Below are 20,497 nucleotides of genomic sequence, written 5' to 3'. Positions count from 1 at the left end.
CAATTAAAGCGACAACTTATCTGTTTTAATGTCTATTCATATCCATTTAACAAACACGAAGGGCATTAATGGACGTGCTCTCGGTCAAACTCATCGTCTTTGGGGCGTGTTTGGGTCGTTCTGTCAACTTCCATTGGCTCAGAAAGAGCCAATCAATAACGCAATAACTCTAGCTTAGAGCAGTTCGGACCCCCGTCTGGAGTTTCATACTTGAGGAGCGACGCAAGAGAGGGCAACTCCTTAAACTTGACCGTCTGCTCGTGCTCATTACATGCAGTTGTTCGAGATTCTGTTCAGAAGTTTCGCCTTTTCCTGTCAGGATGTACACAACGGGACTCAACCCGTTTTACGCATCGAACTTTAGCCTGTGGACTGCGTATTGTTCGGCTGGTTTTGCGGTGGATAGCATGAAGAAACCCTCGTTCTGCATTGCTGATATACTGCATGTTGGAGATGCTGAAAACATCCAGGGATCGTCTTCGCTCATGGCTCATATTGGGGCCCGTGCGCAGGTTCATTCGTCAGGGTCTCCGCTTCGGCCGTCGCCGGTAACCCCGGACGCGCGTTTACACCCCGCGTACCTCCGGCACGGAATACACTTGACATCCAGAGCCGCGATAAACGCCCCCCCGCCGACAAGTAAAGACCTCAAGTTCGGCATTGATCGGATATTATCCACAGACTTCGAGCCGAAGTCAAAAGAGTCTCCATCGTTGAGAGGTAAGACGCTAATTTAATCTTAGTTGTTGTTGTTTTATTTACACAGCTCAGCAACCCAAGTTAGATTGAAAAAATAATGATGGGTTTTACACAATTGTCCCAACAAAAATCAATTAAGTTAACCTAATCATTTTTGCAAATTTAAGTGAATTAAACAATTAAAGTTTTCCCCTACAAAAAAGGTAAGAATTGTGTCGATTCATTTTAAATTAGTGTGAACAAGCAGTTTTAAGTGTTAATGCAGGGTTACACATACAGTAATTCCTTCATGCCATCGCAACACAAATCTATTAAGTTAACTTAAATGATTTTAACAAATTTAAGTAGATTGAACTTTAAACAATTAAGTTGCCCCTCCAAAAACCCTTAATAATTGTGTTGATTCAGCTCATTTTAAATAAGTAGTTTGAACAAGACTTTTTATTTTGAGTGAATGTAGTTCAAACGCGTCCTCCTGTGCAGTGACACTGCTTGCGAATTCATTAGCCAATTTAAATGCATAAATGCACGGGGTTAATGGGAACTCTTTGTGTTTTTCTGTAACAGATCTCACGTCGATTGTTAGTCCGAATCGGCAGTCTGCAGTCCATGTGTCTGCCAGCCCGTACTTCGCGTCCATAGACCCGACCATGAGCGAAACCTCCTCCCTGATGGGTTCGATAGGCAATGCCGCCAGACAATCAGGGCAACATCAGTTTCAAGACACCTTCCCAGGTAGTGTAGAAACTCCCCAGTTGAGCCAAAATAAGTAACTAAATCAGACAGAACGTGTGTGGACGAAATGTCCTTCTTTTGACTCTGACTGCACGTGTATAAGTGATTATTTTGCACATGCATAATTAAATAGCATGCATTTAAGACAAAGTTGGTGCATTGTGCAATGCATTTCTGCTCCGTTCTAATGGCGATTGTGTGGTTTGAACCAAACAGGGCCGTATGCGGTGCTTTCCAAAGACACAATGCCACAGACGTACAAGAGGAAAAGATCCTGGTCCAGAGCTGTGTTTTCCAACCTGCAGCGGAAAGGCCTGGAGAAACGCTTCGAGATACAAAAGTACGTCACAAAACCGGACAGAAAACAACTGGCTGCGATGCTGGGACTCACTGACGCACAGGTGAGCGTAACTTACAATTTGGTGTATTTTATGAAATGCGTGGTGATATTAATTCAGATAATTAGCAGATCTAGTGTATTTTTCATGGTGTTATTTATTTGTGCATTTACAGGTAATGTTCTCGCACTTAAATGATAAGCACATGCCATCTGGAGTGCTTTGTAAAAAAAAATAAAAAGCTGCAGCATTGCGACACCACACATTTCTAGAGAAATGAAAGTCAATTATAACGAATTATTGCAAACGCGGGAGGGGTTCAAGTTGTTTCGTTTCAAAACGTCCTAATTTAGGACATTGGGCAAGAGCTTGTGTTTTATTTGATATCGAAAATGACAGGACACCAGCATTAGGAAGGCGATAAGAGAGTTTCAAAACTTTACAGAAAAGTTTGGAAACTGGATGTCTGTCTCTCTTCAATATAAAGTGATTTCATTCATCACTGAAAATCATTAACACACTTTACATTGAATTATGCACACATTCTTTGGAGATAATATTTTATTAAATAATATGTAATTGACACAAACAAACATGTCAAAAGCGGAATAAATCACTAATTAATTAATTTCAACGTAACAAAAACATGTTTTCATAATGACTAATAGATCATATAAATTTTAAAGTGCACATATTATAAATACTACACTGTAAAAACAATTTTGCTTACTTTAGTTGAATTAAATGAACTTTTCTAGTCATTAATATTTTAGTCCGTTTGACTGATTTAATGAAAGTTACACTTTGTAGAACTTAAGAAAATAGTGAAACATGACTAACTTGTTTTATTGAAGTAACAAAAACATTTGTTTGACATATCTATCTACATATATTGTACAATGCGTAAAGCCACACTAAAAGAAAAAGATTATTTGGATTTGCTAAATCTTTTTAAAGATAAGTGGTTGCAAACAATTCATATTGGCTGAATTTAAATAAATGAAATGCAGTAATGTTCAACTTAATTTGTTTAAATTTAGCCCATAATTATTTTGCAACCACTTACCTTTAAAAATAAATAAATGCAATGAATATTTTTTTCAGTGCATAATTAAATGGTTTAAAATGAATTAAATGCATGCAAATTTAAGTATATTTTATTATTATGTTGGAAGTCTGGTTTCAGAACCGAAGGATGAAAGTGGTTGCAAACCATGGGCTGTATTTAAACAAACAAAATTGAGTAATGCTCAACTTAATTTGTTTAAATTCAGCCCTTATAAAAAAATTGCAACCACTTATCTATAAAAATGAGTAAATCCAATGAATATTTTTTTCAGTGCATAATTAAATGCATGCAAATTTAAGTATATATTTATTATTGTTTTAGAAGTCTGGTTTCAGAACCAAAGGATGAAAGTGGTTGCACACCATTTAAATGGGCTGAATTTGAACAAACAAAATGTAGTAATGCTCAACTTCATTTGTTTATTTATCTTCGGCCCAATGCGATGAATATTTTCTTCAGTGAGCAATTAAATGATTTAAAATAAAATGTACATGTATGCGTGTAAGTTAAATATTTTATTATTATCTTAGGTGAAAGTCTGGTTTCAGAACCGGAGGATGAAATGGAGGCATTCCAAAGAAGCACAAGCGCAGAAGGACAAAGAGAAAGAGCAACCGGACAAATCCGCAGCCGAAACTGAACAAAAGGAACGCGACGATTCCGAATGCGAAACCGAACCGAGCGAATCCGAATTTGAAGACGGACCGGAAGACAAAAGCGACGTGGACATTTCTGACCTCAACAAAGCCAGTGTGATTATTCCTGGACCTCTGCCTGTCAGCACGCAGGACACATCCAGCACAAACCCCACAACAGAACCGAACACAGCCACACAAATGCTGCTGTGAGAAACGGAATCTTCTGATGTGAACCAGATCCGAATCATCTTCCGATGTGAACACCTCAAACACACAATTAACGCGTTTTACGGGACAGAGACACAAACATACACACACAGGCCTACATGAGCCCCCGTCTTCCATTGTGAAACAGAGACTTTTTATTTTTATTTGTGAACGGAAAGCATCGCATCTGCCTTAACCGAACCACTTCTGACGATTTGGGATTTGAATGACGTTGATAAACTTGATTGTATTATATTTGTCTGTAAGTATTTGCACTGAACATGTAAATAAACGACTGATTCTTCTAGATCACGTGGCGTGTTTATGGAAAACATCATTGCACTAAGCAAAATTAATTTATAATAAAATCCATCAAGCTTTATTGTACTATTTTGAATGAAATATTTAGTATTTCTTATTTAAATAATGCATATATTCTATTAAAATATGGGTTGTTTAAAAATCATGATACAGTAATCAACGCTTGCACCATAATTCTCGCTATGGTTAATTGTCGGCTGTACATTGCGCAATATATTATGGTCAAGAGCTTTTCATCATTGCAGGAAAGAGTTACACAAACAACTCATATTATTGAGAAAGTCTACATAAGATAATTTGCAAACATTATTTAATACTTAATAAACAATTAAATAACAAATTATTATTAGTTAATTATTTAATGGTCAGCTTTTGTACTCTATCATGGTGCATAGGCCTATAGCTCAAACCTATTTTATTTATTTATTTGTGTACCGTCATGGAAAGTACAGTTATACAATCATTAGTGTTGACTAATATAAAAAACTAAATGAAAAACAATCCAATAATAATAACTTGCATTTAAAGAAGAAAATATTAAGGGTGGCACATTGTCACATTTTTTAATGCTGTATTTAAAATAAAATAATTTTCGAAATGTGTATTATTTTTGTTCATATATTTAGTACTTTTTGATTGTACATTTTGCCTTTTTACTTTTGCTTTTTAATGGTTTTATTTTTTTAACCTCCATCAAAATAATTCAGATTTGTTGTGAAAGATGGTGTTATACTTCAGAAAACCTTTAAACTTAATAACATTTAATTTAAGAGTTTCGTTTTATTCTTCCCATCTGGTACAGCCCCTTCATAAAATAAAAACAAATGATCTTAATGCAATACATTTTTAAACTAAATGTATTAAAAATAATACATATATATATATATATATATATATATATATATATATATATATATATATATATATATATATATATATATATATATGAAAAAAATATATTTTGTTATTTATTAGTATTCAGTTTTTAAATACATGTTTAATTTTAATTGCCTGTCAACAAAATAACTCAGAGGGCTGTGAAACGGATTTATACTAAAGAAAAAGCTTTCAAACCTTTCATAATCATTCATAGAGTCTCCTGTTTGTAAAAAAATCTTTATAAAAGGAAATAAAACATCAAAATCCAACTGCAATGATTTTAATTTATGTAAAGATTTTAATGCATACATTAAAAGTAAATAAATGTGTATTTTCTTTATTATTAATTTTTGAAAAACATTTATTACAATGATTGTACATTTAGCCTTTTCAAGAAACAAATCTGCTGTGAAAAATAATTAAATCATTGCAGCATTTCATTTTATACATTTCCTCAAACTTCCCCCTTGATAAAAAAAAGATCACAATCCAAACAAAATTATTTTTAATTGAATAACTTAATAAAAAATGATTTTATTAATAGCAATGCATTATTTTAACAAAATAATCCAAAATATGCGGTTAAAAATGATTTTACTGCTTTTATAGTAGAAAAAAAAGCTTAAAAACTTTCATAATTATCCATGTGGCATTTCATAATAAAATAAATAAATAAATAAAATTAGAAATACATATTTCATTATTTATAATTTTTTTTTACATTTTAAGTGTATATTTTATTACCTTTTTGATTATACATTTTTCAACAAAATAACATTTGCATTGAAATATGCTTTTATACCAATAGAAAAAAAACGTTCATAATCCATGTAGTATATATATATATATTATATATAAATATATATGCACATAACATTTTTTTAAAAAGATTTCAAAAATAGTTTTTATTATTTATCCATTTTTAAAAACATTTTCAAAATGAATCACATTTTTGATGAGATTTTAGCTTTTTCAACAATAATAATCCAGATATACTGTAAAATATGCTTTTATTAGTTTTATACCTATGGAGAAAAAGCTTTAAAACTTTTATAAACATTTAGCATTTAATTCTATAGTTTTTTCTCTTCAAACATCTTTACTAAAGGAAATAAATGATCAAAATCCAAGGCCTTTAATGCATTAAAATAAATAAATAAATATTATTTCCAATATATACTGTATTATTAATGCATTTTTTTTAAAAACATTTAAAATAGATTTTATTACATTGATTATACATTTTGCCTTTAAAAATATATTTGATCATTCATACATTTTTGAAAAAGATTAAAAACATTTTATTATCTATATATATTTTTGATAGTATACGTTTTTTTTTATAAGTTAGTAATTTAATAAGTTAGTGAGTTTGTGAGTTAGTAAGTCAGGAAGTGAGTTAGTAAGTTAGACAGTAAGTTGGTGAGTAAGTTAGTCAGTAACCTGGTAAGGTAGTAAGTTAGTTGGTAAGTTAGTAAGTTGGAAAGTTAGTAAGTTAGTATGTTTGTAAGCTCGTAAGTTGATAAGTTTGTAAGTTGGTAAGGTAGTAAGTTAGTATGTTTGTAAGCTCGTAAGTTGATAAGGTAGTAAGTTGTGAAGCTAGCAAGTTAGTGAGTTAGTCAGAAAGTTAGTTAGTTAGTAAGTTACACAGTAAGTTAGTGAGTTAGTAAGCTGGTAAGGTAGAAAGTTAGTTGGTAAGTTAGTTAGTAAATTGGTGAGTTAGTAAGTTAGTGAGTTAGTAAGTTAGTTGGTAAGTTAGTAAGTTGGTAAGGTAGTAAGTTAGTGAGTATGTTTGTAAGCTAGTAAGTTGATAAGTTAGTAAGTTGGTTACCTAGCTAGTTAGTAAGTTAGTGAGTTAGTCAGAAAGTTAGTAAGTTAGTGAGTAAGTGAGTTAGCAAGTTAGTCAGTAAGTTTTTTAGTAAGTTCATAAGTTTATAAGAAAATTAGTAAGTTATTAAGTCAGGAAGTTAGTAAGTTAGTAAATTAGTCAGTAAGTTAGTGAGTACATTTGTTAGCTAGTAAGTTGATAAGTTAGTCTGTGTTAAGCTAGCAAGTTAGTGAGGTAGTAAGTTAGTTGGTAAATTAGGTATTTAGTAAGTTAGTAAGTAAGTTAGTAAGTTACTTAGTAGGTTAGTAAGTTATTGGGTTAGGTATGTAGAAAGTTATTGAGTAATTTAGTAAGTTACTGAGTTAGTTAGTAAGTTAGTTAGTAAGTGAGTTAGAGTTAGAGAGTTAGTTATTTAGTAAGTTAGTCAGTAAATTAGTAAGTTAGTAGGTGGCTACTTAGTGAGTTAGTTATGTAGTAGGTTAGTGAGTTAGTTATGTAGTAAGTTAGTGAGTTAGTTATGTAGTAAGTTAGTGAGTTAGTTATGTAGTAAGTTAGTGAGTTATGTAGTAAGTTAGTGAGTTAGTTATGTAGTAGGTTAGTGAGTTAGTTATGTAGTAAGTTATTGAGTTAGTTATGTAGTAAGTTAGTGAGTTGTTATGTAGTAAGTTAGTGAGTTAGTTATGTAGTAAGTTAGTGAGTTAGTTATGTAGTAAGTTAGTGAGTTTGTTATGTAGTAAGTTAGTGAGTTAGTTATGTAGTAAGTTAGTGAGTTAGTTATGTAGTAGGTTAGTGAGTTATGTAGTAAGTTAGTGAGTTAGTTATGTAGTAAGTTAGTGAGTTAGTTATGTAGTAAGTTAGTGAGTTAGTTATGTAGTAGGTTAGTGAGTTAGTTATGTAGTAGGTTAGTGAGTTAGTTATGTAGTAGGTTAGTGAGTTAGTTATGTAGTAGGTTAGTGAGTTAGTTATGTAGTAAGTTAGTGAGTTAGTTATGTAGTAAGTTAGTGAGTTAGTTATGTAGTAAGTTAGTTATGTAGTAAGTTAGTTAGTGAGTATTTTAGTAAGTTACTGAGTTAGTTAGTCAGTAAGTTAGTGAGTTAGTCAGTAAGTTAGTAAGTTTGTAAGTTAGAGAGTTAGTTTGTTAGTAAATTAGTGAGTTGGTAAGTTAGTTAGTAAGTTAATAATTAAGTTGGTTAGTAAGTAGGTTAGTGAGGAAGTTAGTAAGTTAGAAAGCAAATTTGTAAGATAAGTTAGTTAGTTAGTTACTAAGTAGGTATGCAAGTTAGTTGGTAAATTTATTTACTTGTTTATTTTAATGCATCAAAGGATTTTGTGATAATTTATTTCCTTTTAATGCTACATGATTATGAAAGTTTTAAACCTTTTTTTATTGGTGTAAATAAATAAATAAATAAATAAGTTTATAAATATAATTTCAAAAATATATTTGATTATTTAAACAATTAAAAAAAAAAACTTTTATTATTGATCACATTTTTGATACATTTAGCCTTTACAGCAAAAATGATCCAGATATGCTGTGAAATCTGCTTTTATAGCAATAGAGAAACAGCTTCAAAACGTTCATAATCATTGAAAAGCATTTCAGCGTCTCCTTTTCTCTCCTTCATCTCGTGTTCAGCTCATCATAAGGCGGTGATGAATGGTGAAACACACATCTTTTGGCCTGCGAGACCTTCTCTGAGTCCGCTTAATGTAGTTCTGCCAAGCCCTTTTTTCGCCCTGAAAAATGTGAGCGGGGTGAAATTTGGCATCCAACAATAAACAGAGCGCGAAGAGCTTTGGATTTACAGCTTGTATACATTGACTGGCTCCAGATATCAGCCGGATGAGTGTGTTTTATGGAGATCTGCGCATCAAAAAACTGCTCCATTTATGGACTCTGGCTGTCAGAGCTGCACTTCACATGGCCATAATGCGCATAATGTCAGTGTGAAACTATTCCAGGATTTACACAATAATCCATCCAGAGATATTAGAGCCTCGTGACATTACTATTAGTGTGTGTTATAGATCCGAGGATGAGTTACCGCCGCACGATCAACTATTGCAGCAAAAAAAAGTGAAAATGTTTCTCTGCTCTGGTTTCTGACAGGCTGATAAAGAGACAGAACTTTAGTGTGTGTGTGTGTGTATGTTTGTGTGAGATTGTGTGTGTGTGTGTGTGTGTGTGTGTGTGTATGTTTGTGTGTGATTGTGTGTGTGTGTGTGTTACAGCAGATTTTGTTTCTGGTCTGGTTTCTGAAAGGCTAATAAAGAGACAGAACTAGTGACTCTGTGTGTGTGTGTGTGTGTGTGTGTGTGTGTATAGTATATGTGTATTGTCATGATTGTGTGTGGATGTGATTGAGTGTGTTTGTGTGATTGTGTGTATGTGTGTGTGTATAGTATATGTGTATTGTCATGATTGTGTGTGGATGTGATTGAGTGTGTTTGTGTGATTGTGTGTATGTGTGTGTGTATAGTATATGTGTATTGTCATGATTGTGTGTGGATGTGATTGAGTGTGTTTGTGTGACTGTGTGTATGTGTGTGTGTTTGTGTGTATAGTATATGTGTATTGTCATAATTGTGTGTGGATGTGATTGAGTGTGTTTGTGTGATTGTGTGTATGTGTGTGTGTATAGTATATGTGTATTGTCATGATTGTGTGTGGATGTGATTGAGTGTGTTTGTGTGATTGTGTGTATGTGTATGTGTGTGTGAATGTAATTGTATGTGTGAACGTGATTGCGTGTGATTGTATGTGTGTGTGAACGTGATTGTGTGTGGATGCGATTGAGTGTTATTGTGGATGCGATTGTGTCCATGTGTGTGTGATTGTGCAATTGAGTGTGTTTGTGGATGTGATTGTGTCCATTCATTCATTTTCTTGTCGGCTTAGTCCCTTTATTAATCCGGGGTCGCCACAGCGGAATGAACCGCCAACTTATCCAGCAAGTTTTTACGCAGCGGATGCCCTTCCAGCCACAACCCATCTCTGGGAAACATCCACACACACATACACACACACACACTCATACACTACAGACAATTTAGCCGACCCAATTCACCTGTACTGCATATCTTTGGACTGTGGGGGAAACCGGAGCACCTGAAGGAAACCCACGCGAAGGCAGGGATAACATGCAAACTCCACACAGAAACGCCAACTGAGCTGAGGTTCGAACCAGCGACCTTCTTGCAGTGAGGCGACAGCTCTACCTACTGCGCCACTGCCTCGCCCTGATTGTGTCCATGTGTGTGTGATTGTGTCAGAGTGTGTCCATGTGTGTGGGTGTATGTGCATGTGATTGTGGGTCAGAATGTATTGGTATTGCTATACTTGTGGGGACATTTGGTAACATACAGTAATCACAACACAAGGAATACAAGACACACACGCAAACACAGCTATAAGGAAATTACCAACCTACGTCAGGTCAACCGTGCATACTGGTTGCAAAAAGAGACCGGTTGCAATAGCAAACACGTCGTGTTTTGCGGTAGGATGCCAAATTCAAAAGTCCAAAATTACAAAACTTAAATTTTAGCGTACACCACACTGCTTTAATGCCAACTGCAGACATCTTTGTCTAACAGCCATGAGAAGAGCTGAATGGAGTGAGGACCTAATTAAAAATGCTGGACTCTGCAGTTCTCATGTCATATCAGGTTAGTTCACGCTGTGCTGATTCTGACACAATACTGGTGTTTGATTGCAGCAATGATTTCAGCTAAAACAGTTAAATATGGTGAATTAAACTGCGGACACTGAATGCTTAGAATGAAAAGTAAACATGTACGTTCACATACCCAGTGGCGTAGCGCAAAATGTGGAGGCCCCCCTGCAGGGATCACTGACGGGGCCCCCAGTTGGGTGGGACAACGTGGGGAAGCGATCACAAATTGAGGAGCAAGGAAGGGAGGCAAAGTGGAGCGACATCACGGAGAAGCCTTCACAAATTGAGGAGCGATTACAAATTAAGGAGCGATCACAAACTGAGGAGCGGCAAAGGGGGCGGGGTGGAGCGACAACATGGGGAAGCCTTCACAAACTGAGGAGCGATCACAAACCGAAAGCGGTGAGAGCTTGAAAGTAGCCAGAAGTCATTCATTTTTAATGAGAACCGGCGGCGAGGAACAGCGCGGCGCGTCTTCCCCTGTGTGGGCGTCGAGGAGAGTTGAAATCAAGTCAACTTTATGGTATAAGCTATGATGCGGTTCGGCGGCAACCAATCAGGATGAAGACGTCCACCGCTTGAGAGGAGTTCAGAGAACACAGACCTGTGAACTTTGGTTCCGACCACAGTTGTTCCCAAGAGTTTGATTATTGCGGTAGACGGATTTTCAATTACTGATAATCGCGACGACGTGGGGCCCCCTAATCACGCGGGGTCCCCCCCAATATATAAATAGAGATTGAGAGAGAGAGGAAATAAAGACAGACAAAACGACAGACAGAAAGAACGACAGACAGAACGAAAAAGATAGAATGACAGAATGACAGCCAGAATGACAGACAAAACAACCGACAGACAGACAGACAGAACAAGACAGAACGACAGACAGACAGACAGACAGATCGACAGAGAACAACAAAGACAGACAGACACACAGACAGAACGACAGAGAACAACAAAGACAGACACACAGACATAACGACAGACAGACTGAATGACAGACAGAACAACAGACAGACAGAATGACAGAACGACAGACAGACAGAACAACAGAGACAGTCAGAACGACAGCCAGAACAACAGACAGAACAACAGACAAAAAGACAGGCAGAACGACAGACAGACAGAACAACAGACAGACACACACACAGACGTAACTACAGACAGACAAGCAGAACACCAGACAGACACACACAGACTGACAGAAGGACAGAGACAGACAACCAAAACAACAGACAGACAGAACGACAGACAGAATGACAGACAGATAGACAGACAGAACGACATACAGACACACAGACATAACGACAGACAGACAGACAGACATAACGACAAACAGACAAAATGACAGACAAAACGACAGACAAAACAACAGACAGACAGAACGACAGACAAACACACAGAATGACAGACAAAACAACAGACAGACAGAATGGCAGACAGAACAACAGACAGACAGAATGACAGACAGAATGACAGAACGACAGAGAGAATGACAGACAGAACAACAGACAGAACAACAGACAGACAGAATGACAGACAGAACGACAGACAGAATGACAGATAGATTGACAGACAGACAGAATGACAGACAGAATGACAGACAGAATGACAGACAGATTGACAGACAGACAGAATGACAGACAGAACGACAGACAGAGAGAATGACAGACAGAACGACAGACAGACAGAACGACAGACAAACACACAGAATGACAGACAGAACAACAGACAGACATAATGACAGACAGAACAACAGACAGACAGAATAACAGACAGAACAACAGACAGACAGAATGACAGACAGAACAACAGACAGACAGAATGACAGACAGAACGACAGACAGAACAACAGACAGACAGAACGACAGACAAACACACAGAATGACAGACAAAACAACAGACAGACAGAATGACAGACAGAACGACAGCCAGAGAGAATGACAGACAGACAGAATGACAGACAGAACGACAGCCAGAGAGAATGACAGACAGAACAACAGACAGACAGAATGACAGACAGAACAACAGACAGACAGAACGACAGACAGAGAGAATGACAGACAGAACAACAGACAGACAGAACAACAGACAGACAGAATGACAGACAGAACGACAGCCAGAGAGAATGACAGACAAAACAACAGACGGACAGATAGAACGACAGGTAGGAAAAATATTGAATATAATTTTAATGAACTGAAAAAATCTAAAGAAACATAAAAAAAAGTCAAATTTCATTGAAAATTTTATTGCAATAACTTGGGTTTAAATGTAGTCTCTTCTTGCTCCTAATGTTGTTCATGGACCAAACCTTTATATTATTATATATAAAACGATTTAATAAAAACGCAAAAAAAGTTTCATAAAACAAATATTGTTTGAACGCACCCACAAATATAATGTTTACTGAGAAATAAATCAAATTTAACAGAGCACTGTATATACACATCTGTGTGTGAGAATACAGACAGATGGATAGATGGATAGAACAATAGATAGAAAGATAGAACAATAGACAGACAGACAGACAGACAGATCCTCATTGAGATCCATGTATTTATAAAAGTATTTAATCAAGGAATTGAATCACTTATTGACTACTCAAGTTACATTTCAGACAAAGTCATTAGAAAATAATTTAAATACATGTGTTTTCACATTTACATTACATATGTAATTAGAAATGTATGACCTTATTCAAGTAACATACACACGCACCCACACACACAAACACGGCTAATACTGTCTCTGAGTTTACGTGATTATTTTACAACACGCACACATTAACACAGCTCAATCACCATCCGTGCATGGAAAACGGTTTGTTTTATCAGCGATCCTCACCACCGCCGGCCTCATAATGTGCGCATAAATTGTCCGTCTGAGCCTCGGTGTCAATCTCAGACTCTCCTTCGCAAAAGTTGTGAATTACGTTTGTATGTGCAAACATGCAATAACAATAACAGTGCAAAAGCTTAACATAATACTGCAGCGCTTGATTTGTGAACAGTCCTCAGAGCTTTTATGATCACATGGAGAAATCCCATCTGGCCCAGGATTTAAAGTCAGATGTTGCTCTGCTATTTAAAGAGGCAGTCGAACGTCCCTCTGACCCGCGCGAGACGGCTTGAAAAAGTAGCTCCTTCAGATAAATTAGTGTGCGTTTCTGTATCCAAAAGACATTTGCAGACTTAAAGGGGCAGTTCACGCAAAAATTTAAATTCCTTCTTCGTTTTGACTGTTGTTTAAAGCCTTTATGAGTTTCTTTCGTCTGTTGAAAACAAAAAAAGATGTTTTGAAAAATGTTGGAAACCTGTAACCATTGACTTCCACAGCATTTAGTTTTTCTATTATGCAAGTCAATAGTTACCGGGTTTTCAGCTTTCTTCAAAATATCTTTTTTAGTGTTCAGCAGAATACAGAAGCTCACAAAGGTTTGAAATGCGTGAGTAAATGACAGAATTAAACAATCAATTGAACTATCCCAGCTTTGAGATTCTTTTGCCTGTTAAATACAGAAGATGAAGAAGATATTTTAAATGCTGAAAATCTGTAACCTAACCACTGATGATTATGATGTTTTTAAAATAAGGTTTTTATAAACCTTACAAAAAAACAACAAACTCAAAACTATACATCCCTGTGTGAAAGTGTTACAATATCCTGAAGTAGTGTACAGGCATCAGTAAGTAACCTTAAGCTGAAACGAAATCCAAAGTAAACAACCAAGTCCACTTGTGAATGGCGGAAGAAGCAAAATAAAGATTTTGGAGTGGCCTAGTCAAAGTCCTGACCTGAATCTGATTGAGATTCTGGAGGCATGACCCTAAAAAAGGCAATTTATTCTTAAAAACCCTCCAATGTGGCTGAATTACAACAATTCTGCAAAGATGAGTGGTGATAGTACAGTATAACAATAAAGAATATGATATCAGAAAACTATACTTATTGTACACATACAGTATTTTGGTGTTACACATAATTAAAATGTAATTAAATGATTCATGCTTGAAAGGAATACAATGTTTTTAAATGAATAGTTTTTTTTATTAATAGCTTTTATTAAATTAATTGCTTTTATTAGGGGAAAACAAAACCCAAAAACATACTTCCATTTCTGAATGGCGAAAGAAAAGCAAAATTTAGATTTTGGAGTGGCCAAGTCAAAGTCCTGACCTGAACCTAATTGAGATGCTTGAGGGATGACCTTAAAAAAGGTGATTTATGCTCAAAACCCACCAGTGTGGCCTTATTACAACAATTCTGCAAAGATGAGCGGTGATAGTATAGAATAGTATATTAAAGAATATCATATCCAAAAATTACACAATGCATATTTGCATTATGCATATTTTGGTGCTACACTGGAAACCTTAAATAATAAAGTACTTCAAAATGTAATTAAACGATTCTTGCCTGACATTAATACAATGTTTTTAAATGAAAGTTTTTATTATTAAGTGGGAAAAAAAACTAATTGTACAGCCCTGTGGGAAAAAGGGTTACAATATCCTGAAGGAGAGTGTCCAGTAATCTGCAAGTGATCTCAAGCTGAAGCAAACTCCTAAGCACACCAGAAAGCTCACTAAGGAAAGCAAAATTAAGATTTTGGAGTGGCCTAGTCAAAGTCCTGACCTAAACCTAATTGAGCTGCTAAGGGCATGACCTTAAAAAAGGCAATTTATTCTTTAAAAGCCCTCCAATGTGGCTGAATTACAGCAATTCTACAAAGATGAGCAGTGATAGTACTGTATAACAGTAAAGATGTATCACAAAATTACACTTAACGTATGCATATTTTGCTGCAACACTCGGAATCTTAAATAATAAAGTATTTTAAAATGTAATCAAATTATTCTAGCATGAAATTAATACAAGGTTTTTAAATAAAGGTTTTTATTATTAATGGAAAGCAAAATACAAAATTACTGTGTAAAAAAGTGTTACAATATCTTGAAGGAGAGTGTCCAGTTATCTGTAAGTGACCTCAAGCTTAAGCGAACTCCAAAGCACACCAGCAAGTTTACTAATGAATGGCGAAAGAAAAGCAAAATAAAGATTTTGGAGTGGCCTAGTCAAAATCCTGACCTGAATACAATTGAGATGCTGGAGGCATGACCTTAAAAAAGACGACTTATGCTTGTAAACCCTCCAGTGTGGCTGAATTATAACAATTCTGCAAAGATGAGCGGTGATAGTATAAAAGTAATGAATATGATATCAGAAAATTACACCTAATGTATGTTTATTTTGGTGCTGCACTGGAAATCTTAAATAAAGGATTTTAAAATGTAATTAAATGATTCTTGTTTGAAATGAATTAAATGTTTTTAAATTAATTGATTTTTTAAAATATGTTGTTTTTTAAGGGTAAACAAAACCCAAACCTATACTTCCACTTTTGAATGGTGAAAGAAAAGCAAATTGTAGATTTTAGATTGGCCTACTCAAAATACTGACCTGAATCCAATTGAGATGCTGGAGGCATGACCTTAAAAAAGCGATTTATGCTCGAAAACCCTCCAATGTGACTGAATTACAACAATTCTGCAAAGATGAGCGGTGATAGTTTAAAAGTAATGAATATATTATCAGAAAATTACACTTAATGTATGTATATTTTGGTGCTACACTGGGGATTTCAAATAAAAAAGTATTTTAAAACGTAATTAAATGAGTCCAGCCTTAAATGGACGCCTGACAATAGTTTTCATTAAAATACTTTTCTGAACAAAAAAATAACGTCGTTTTAAATAATTTACAAAGAAAAGAAAACAATAAAATGTGATGCAGAGTTAGTATAGTTTAATCCGAATTATATTTTAGTGTTTTTTTTTCCTTGTAAATTATAAGAAAATATTTTTTTTCAATCAATCAAAAAAAAAAAAAAAAGCTGTTTTACACTCATATTGTTTCAGTGTCTAAAAGCCTCTTTTCGTGTGTGAGCCATGAAAATTCTCCAGCAGTTACACTTACATGACACTAAATGCGTTTTATTTGGTTTGGTGAGAGCTGGCGAAACATTAGACTATTTCCCTGTGTTTTGTGTCTGATTTATACAGTCAAGAGCCACACACACACACGCACACACACACACACACACACACACACACACACACACACACACACACACACACACACACACACACACACACACACACACACACACACACACACACACACACACACACACCTCTAAGCTTCACATATACTGGAGAAAATAAAACACTTCTGCTTGTAATTTAACAACACGTCGCAATGATTCAATAAGCACTGCAGTCCATTACAGTGGAAAAACACTCTTTAACACATTTATCAACGCCTTCGGCAGTCCGTGTTGTTTTTATAGAATTAGGAGTAGACTTATGAGCATTTTACAGGCTTCATTTGATAGATTTCCAGCTTAAATACACACAAAAGATTTTCCATTACATTTACAATGTGTTAAGAACACAAATGAAAAGAGGACGTTTCCTAGATTGTGCTTTTACATGTGTAATAATTGTTTTAAAAGGTTTAAGTGGTTTGGGTGCAAACCTTTCATCTCATAAGGCATATTTATTATGTCACTTTTTATCATTATGTATCATTATGTATGACTTTGGAAAGTGTCAAACTAGCACATATAACTATAAACATATCATAGATGTATAATTATAAACTGTAATATTATATAATAATAAATAAATAATAAACCTAAAAAGCATTATTATCAGAAAAAACTGTTAATATTACAATAATTATATACATATAATTATAAACAAACATGAATAAATATAATTCTAAATATATTATAAATGTATAATTATAAACTATAATATTATATAACAAGTAATATAAGATCTAACCGTCATAGATTACTGAAGAACATTCATTTTCGCTCAGACTACAATTTTGCCACTAAAAAAACTACGACTCCCTTCAGGCACCACATGCACACACCTGTTCCAGTTCTCCATTGATTACACGCACACACAACCGGAAGCTACTCAAAGTCTGATTACATGGACCATACAGCACACACACAGACGCACAGACACACACGCACACACACACACACACACACACACACACACACACACACACACACACACACACACACACACACACACACACACACACACACAGACTTTGCTGAGTCTTGTAGGTGCAAACCCTGCAACATTACGAATTGTTTCCTGGTTAGTCTCTCCATGTTTTGGTCCTTGCCTTGTTTTATTGTTTATCCTGCCTGCGGCCTGAATCAACCACTTGATCATTTGTTCCCGTTTACTTCTGTATTTGACCATTGCTTGTCAGACTACTCTACATAATTTGGATACTCTATTCATAGTCACTCGACTCCCTAGTGGTTACAATAATATCCTATAATATTTACATATAAATAAATATATATATTTTTTAAATATTACAAAAAATTAAAGCTTTTTTGGAAAGAGTCAACATAGCACATATAAACAAACATGTATAAAGATAATTATAAACATAAATGTATAATTATAAACTATAATACTATATAATAATATAATTGTCACAATCACCAGTGATCTAAATCTTATAGATCGCTAAAGAACATTCACTTTCACTCAGACTACAATTCTGCCACCATAAAAACTACACCTCCCTTCAGGCACCACATGTACACACCTGTTCCGGTTCTTCATTTATTACATGCACACACAGCAGGTGCACACTCTAGGTAGTCTGACTACATGGACCGCGCGCACGCACGCAGGCACGCAGGCACGCACGCACGCACGCAGGTACGCACGCACGCAGGTACGCACGCACGCACGCACGCACGCACGCACGCACGCACGCACACACACACACACACACACACACACACACACACACACACACACACACACACAGAGACTTTGCTGTGTCTTGTAGGTGCAAACCCTGTAACATTATGAATTGTTTCTTGTTAGTCTCTCCATGTTTTGGTCCTTGCCTTGATTTATTGTTTATCCTGCTTGCCGCCTGCTTGAACCGACCATTTGTTCCTGTTTTCTCCTGTTTTTGACAATTATATATATATATAGTTGAAGTCAAAACTATTAGCCCCCCTTTGAATATTGTTTTCCAAATGATGTTTAACAGAGCCAGGAAATTTTCACAGTATGTCTGATAATATTTGTTCTTCTGGAGAAAGTCTTATTTGTTTTATTTCGGTTAGAATAAAAAAAAGTAAAAAAAAAAAAGTTCAAAACCATTTTAAGGACAAAATAATTAGCCCCTTTAAAGGTGCAGTAGGTGATCTGCCAAAATGCTAACCGCTTAGAATATTATCTTTGGACGGTGGGAGGGACTGTGATTCAAAGCCACACCCCCTGAAATCGAGAGCTCGCAAGTGCACCGCGTCACACCAGCAGACAGACAACCCACTAGTTCATGTCATTCGCCAGTTAGTTAGTGTCAGCGCCGTGCAGGTATTACATTTATTACTTTGCCACACTTACATGCTTTTTCAGAGCGAATATTCAGAGTAGCGGTAAACAGTATAGGAAGGCTGTCATTGTTCAAAAATGACCCAATGTGAATATAAAAGCAACTTCAGCTCAATAAAGCAGGTTAGGTGGAATAGCGCTATTTACTGATGTTTTGTTGTTAAACTAAATATAAATCTACATTATCGATGCTGTAAAAGGACCTTATTAAACTGAAAATAATCACCTCAATCTTTCACCGGGAGATTTCAGTGGCTGAACAACACGTCTGTGCATATAAGCCATTCATAACACAACACAATATAACAGAACAGAACAGAACTGACCTTCTGCACCTTTAAGCTATTTTTCGATAGTCTACAGAACAAACCATCACTATACAATGACTTGCTTAATTACCCTAACCTGCCTAGTTAACCTAATTAGCCTAGTTAAGCCTTTAAATGTCACTTTAAGCTGAACACTAGTGTCTTAAAGAATATCTAGTCAAACACCTGTATTATTTACTGCCATCATGACAGAAAATAAATCAGTTATTAGAAATGAGTTATTAAAACTATTATGTGCAGGAATGTGTTGGAAAAGTCTGCTGTCCGTTAAACAGAAATTGGGGAAAAAATATACAAGGAGGCTAATACTTCTGACTTCATCTGTATAATAAAAAAATGAAATATTTTTAGAGAAAATTGTTAATAAATATTACAAAAAAGTAAATGCTTTTTTGGAAAGCACCAGAATAGCACATATAATTATAAACAAACATTTATAAATATAATTACAAACATATTATAAATATTTAATTATAACTATAAAATTAAATAATAACATAAAATACTATAATATTTATTGTGAATTCTATAATAAAACTGATAAATGCAAAATTTAAGAAAACTGTTAATAAATATTACAAAAAAATAAAGAAATCATTAAAAAAATACTTTCAGAAAATAGTTTATGTATGTTTTTATTTAAGTAAAAGATGTTTGAAGTCTATATAATAATTATATTTATTCATTCATTTTCCTTCAACATAGTCCCTTTATTTTATTAGGGGTCGCCACAGCAGAATGAACCGCCAACTATTCTGACAAATGTTTTACACAACCGCAGCCCATCAATTACCAGTTATATTAGATTTATCACTTGTCCCATTCTATGTAAAGACGTTTACACTCATGATTACACTCGATGATGGTTCAGTATTTAAAGAGCAGATCGTATGGCTTTTAGTTTGTTAATTAGCTGTAAGTGAGGTAATAAATACATTTCGAGAGGATCACATGCTTATGATTTACCACAGCCGATCTCGCATTAGCTAATCATGATCTTCCATTCATATGATTCCTAAGTTACTATAAATAACCAGTTTTCAGTCCACATTTATCTTCATATGGAAGAAACCCCCATTCCTCCCCATTTTCCTCCTTTACCATAGATCTAGCGGCACGGTGGCCCAGAGGTTAGCACTGTTAGCCCCACAGCAAGAACTCTGCCAGCCCTGGTCCCCGCCAGGTCGGTGGGTGTGTGTGTCTGTGAGGAGTTTGTATATTCTCCCCTTGTCTGCGTGGGCTTCTCGCCGGTTCCCCAGTTTCCTCCCACCATCCAAAGATATACATGATGCATAGCAGATTTAGTAAGTCAGGCACT

At 35.2% G+C, this 20,497-nt stretch overlaps 1 protein-coding gene and 1 pseudogene across 3 annotated transcripts; one reads left to right on the top strand and one right to left on the bottom strand.

Annotated features, from left to right (window-relative positions):
• The first annotated feature begins 215 nt into the window (after nt 1–215).
• On the top strand, nt 216–3,993 carry hlx1 (H2.0-like homeo box 1 (Drosophila)). Of its 3 annotated transcripts, none has more exons than NM_212701.2 (4): nt 216–720; nt 1,267–1,434; nt 1,651–1,835; nt 3,372–3,993. In NM_212701.2, exons 1-4 carry the CDS (start codon nt 321–323, stop codon nt 3,687–3,689), a joined length of 1,071 nt encoding a protein of 356 aa, NP_997866.2. In that variant the 5' UTR covers nt 216–320; the 3' UTR covers nt 3,690–3,993. The 3 variants fall into 3 exon arrangements, with proteins under 3 accessions (NP_997866.2, NP_001418073.1, NP_001418074.1); NM_001431144.1 differs by having other exon boundaries at nt 1,267–1,437; NM_001431145.1 differs by lacking the exon at nt 1,267–1,434.
• A 4,356-nt stretch (nt 3,994–8,349) lies between these two features.
• LOC147832360 (uncharacterized) lies at nt 8,350–12,950 on the bottom strand (annotated as a pseudogene).
• Between the last annotated feature and the right edge of the window lie 7,547 nt (nt 12,951–20,497).

Source organism: Danio rerio, chromosome 20, assembly GCF_052040795.2.
Source record: "Danio rerio strain M-AB ecotype USA chromosome 20, GRCz13ab, whole genome shotgun sequence".
NCBI classification, from domain to species: Eukaryota; Metazoa; Chordata; class Actinopteri; order Cypriniformes; family Danionidae; genus Danio; species Danio rerio.
This window is presented reverse-complemented; position numbering and strand designations above follow the sequence as displayed.